Source organism: Oncorhynchus kisutch, linkage group LG4 (assembly GCF_002021735.2).
Source record: "Oncorhynchus kisutch isolate 150728-3 linkage group LG4, Okis_V2, whole genome shotgun sequence".
In the NCBI taxonomy this organism is placed as follows: Eukaryota; Metazoa; Chordata; class Actinopteri; order Salmoniformes; family Salmonidae; genus Oncorhynchus; species Oncorhynchus kisutch.
The window spans coordinates 11,196,052-11,198,736 of record NC_034177.2 but is presented as its reverse complement, the minus strand read 5'-3'; the positions used below and the strand labels follow the sequence as shown (position 1 = coordinate 11,198,736).

The following is a 2,685-nucleotide window of genomic DNA, read 5'->3' as shown; positions in this document are numbered from 1 at the left end:
GTAGATCAGCAACTGGTTCCTCTACCATACCTCTACCACCCTGGGCCTGAAGTAACAGTGGAGGAGCAACTGGTTCCTCTACCATACCTCTACCACCCTGGGCCTGAAGTAACAGTGGAGGAGCAACTGGTTCCTCTACCATACCTCTACCACCCTGGGCCTGAAGTAACAGTGGAGGAGCAACTGGTTCCTCTACCATACCTCTACCACCCTGGGCCTGAAGTAACAGTGGAGGAGCAACTGGTTCCTCTACCATACCTCTACCACCCTGGGCCTGAAGTAACAGTGGAGGAGCAACTGGTTCCTCTACCATACCTCTACCACCCTGGGCCTGAAGTAACAGTGGAGGAGCAACTGGTTCCTCTACCATACCTCTACAACCCTGGGCCTGAAGTAACAGTGGAGGAGCAACTGGTTCCTCTACCATACCTCTACCACCCTGGGCCTGAAGTAACAGTGGAGGAGCAACTGGTTCCTCTACCATACCTCTACCACCCTGGGCCTGAAGTAACAGTGGAGGAGCAACTGGTTCCTCTACCATACCTCTACCACCCTGGGCCTGAAGTAACAGTGGAGGAGCAACTGGTTCCTCTACCATACCTCTACCACCCTGGGCCTGAAGTAACAGTGGAGGAGCAACTGGTTCCTCTACCATACCTCTACCACCCTGGGCCTGAAGTAACAGTGGAGGAGCAACTGGTTCCTCTACCATACCTCTACCACCCTGGGCCTGAAGTAACAGTGGAGGAGCAACTGGTTCCTCTACCATACCTCTACCACCCTGGGCCTGAAGTAACAGTGGAGGAGCAACTGGTTCCTCTACCATACCTCTACCACCCTGGGCCTGAAGTAACAGTGGAGGAGCAACTGGTTCCTCTACCATACCTCTACAACCCTGGGCCTGAAGTAAAGGTAGATCAGCAACTGGTTCCTCTACCATACCTCTACCACCCTGGGCCTGAAGTAACAGTGGAGGAGCAACTGGTTCCTCTACCATACCTCTACCACCCTGGGCCTGAAGTAACAGTGGAGGAGCAACTGGTTCCTCTACCATACCTCTACCACCCTGGGCCTGAAGTAACAGTGGAGGAGCAACTGGTTCCTCTACCATACCTCTACCACCCTGGGCCTGAAGTAACAGTGGAGGAGCAACTGGTTCCATTCAGAGGTACATTTTTATTTTCATATCTGTAATGTAAGTGATTTTCACTGTTCATTTTATTATGTCATTGATTTATGTGATTGTTATCTGTGACACTGATACTAATTACTGATAGTAATCTCTTTTGTCAAAAGGTCACTGTCCTTTCCGGCAGTATTTGCCCAGCAAGCCAGCAAAGTATGGCATCAAGATATCGGTGGCCTGTGACGCACAATCCAGCTATGCTTGGAAGATGCAAGTCTACACAGGGAAGCAGACCAGTGGAGGCCCAGAGAAGAACCAGAGTATGCCAGAGGATGCGCTTGATGTGACAGATGGACTGAGGGGGCACAATGTCACGTGTGACAATTTCTTTACCTCTTATGAACTCAGCCAGCAGCTCCTGAAGAGGAAGATCACCATGGTTGGCACAGTTTGAAAGAAAAAGCCTGAGCTCCCCTCTACACTCCTAGCAACAAGGGGGAGAGAGACCTTCTCATCAAAGTTTGCCTTCACCCCCACTACCACTCTAGTTTCTTACCTCCCAATGAGGAACAAGAATGTGGTCCTCCTGAGCACACTGCTGTCGTGGATAATTGTTTCAGAAATATAATACTGTCTATAGAAATATAATACTCTCAGAAGAACGTTGTGAATTCAATGTAGACTTTAATACAAGTTATTAAAGCCGTGCTGGTCCGCGGAATAGCCGCCGCTTCTTAGCACTGGCTCTGCTTTTATACATACATAGTATTTGTGTACATCACATATGTAAATAAAGAACTGCAGAACTGTCTAGGCTAGACCCTCTTCTGCAGGACTGTGTGGACTGGACCATCTCCTGCAGGACTGTGTAGACTGGACCCTCTCCTGCAGGACTGTCTAGACTGGACCCCCTCCTGCAGAACTGTGTAGACTGGACCCTCTCCTGCAGAACTGTATAGACTAGACCCTCTCCTGCGTAGACTGGACCCTCTCCTGCAGGACTGTGTAGATTAGACCCTCTCCTGCAGAACTGTGTAGACTGGACCCTCTCCTGCAGGACTGTCTAGACTGGACCCTCTCCTGCAGGACTGTCTAGACTGGACCCTCTCCTGCAGGACTGTGTAGACTGGACCCTCTCCTGCAGGACTGTCTAGACTGGACCCTCTCCTGCAGAACTGTGTAGACTGGACCCTCTCCTGCAGGACTGTGTAGACTGGACCTTCTCCTGCAGAACTGTGTAGACTGGACCCTCTCCTGCAGAACTGTGTAGACTGGACCCTCTCCTGCAGGACTGTGTAGACTAGTCTGCTGCTCTCTCTCTCTCTCTCTGATGCTGGGGGGCTCACTCTCCGATGACGGAAGCCAGGATAGGGTCCAGGAGAGGGGTAGGGTTAAATGAGGAGGACACAGTTGTACAACTGACTAGGTATCCTCTTTCTTCCTTCAGGGGTCTCTAAACCCCCCCCCCCCCTTTCCACCCCCTCTCCCTCCCTCTCTCCCTCTCTCCCTCCTTCCCTCCTTCCCCCATTTACTAATGCCTCTCTGAGCAGGGGCCTGTA

At 51.4% G+C, this 2,685-nt stretch overlaps 1 protein-coding gene across 1 annotated transcript in view; it reads left to right on the top strand.

Moving 5' to 3' along the window:
* LOC116373920 (extensin-2-like) overlaps positions 1–2,251 on the top strand; it is a 3,452-nt gene extending 1,201 nt beyond the window's left edge. Inside the window, exons 2-4 of the mRNA XM_031822229.1 lie at positions 1–1,134; positions 1,317–1,446; positions 2,184–2,251. The exon at positions 1–1,134 is cut by the window's left edge and continues 974 nt beyond it. Coding sequence (XP_031678089.1) covers positions 1–1,134; positions 1,317–1,446; positions 2,184–2,251 — 1,332 coding nt within the window. The remainder of the gene's footprint in view (positions 1,135–1,316; positions 1,447–2,183) is intronic.
* Positions 2,252–2,685: the final 434 nt, after the last annotated feature.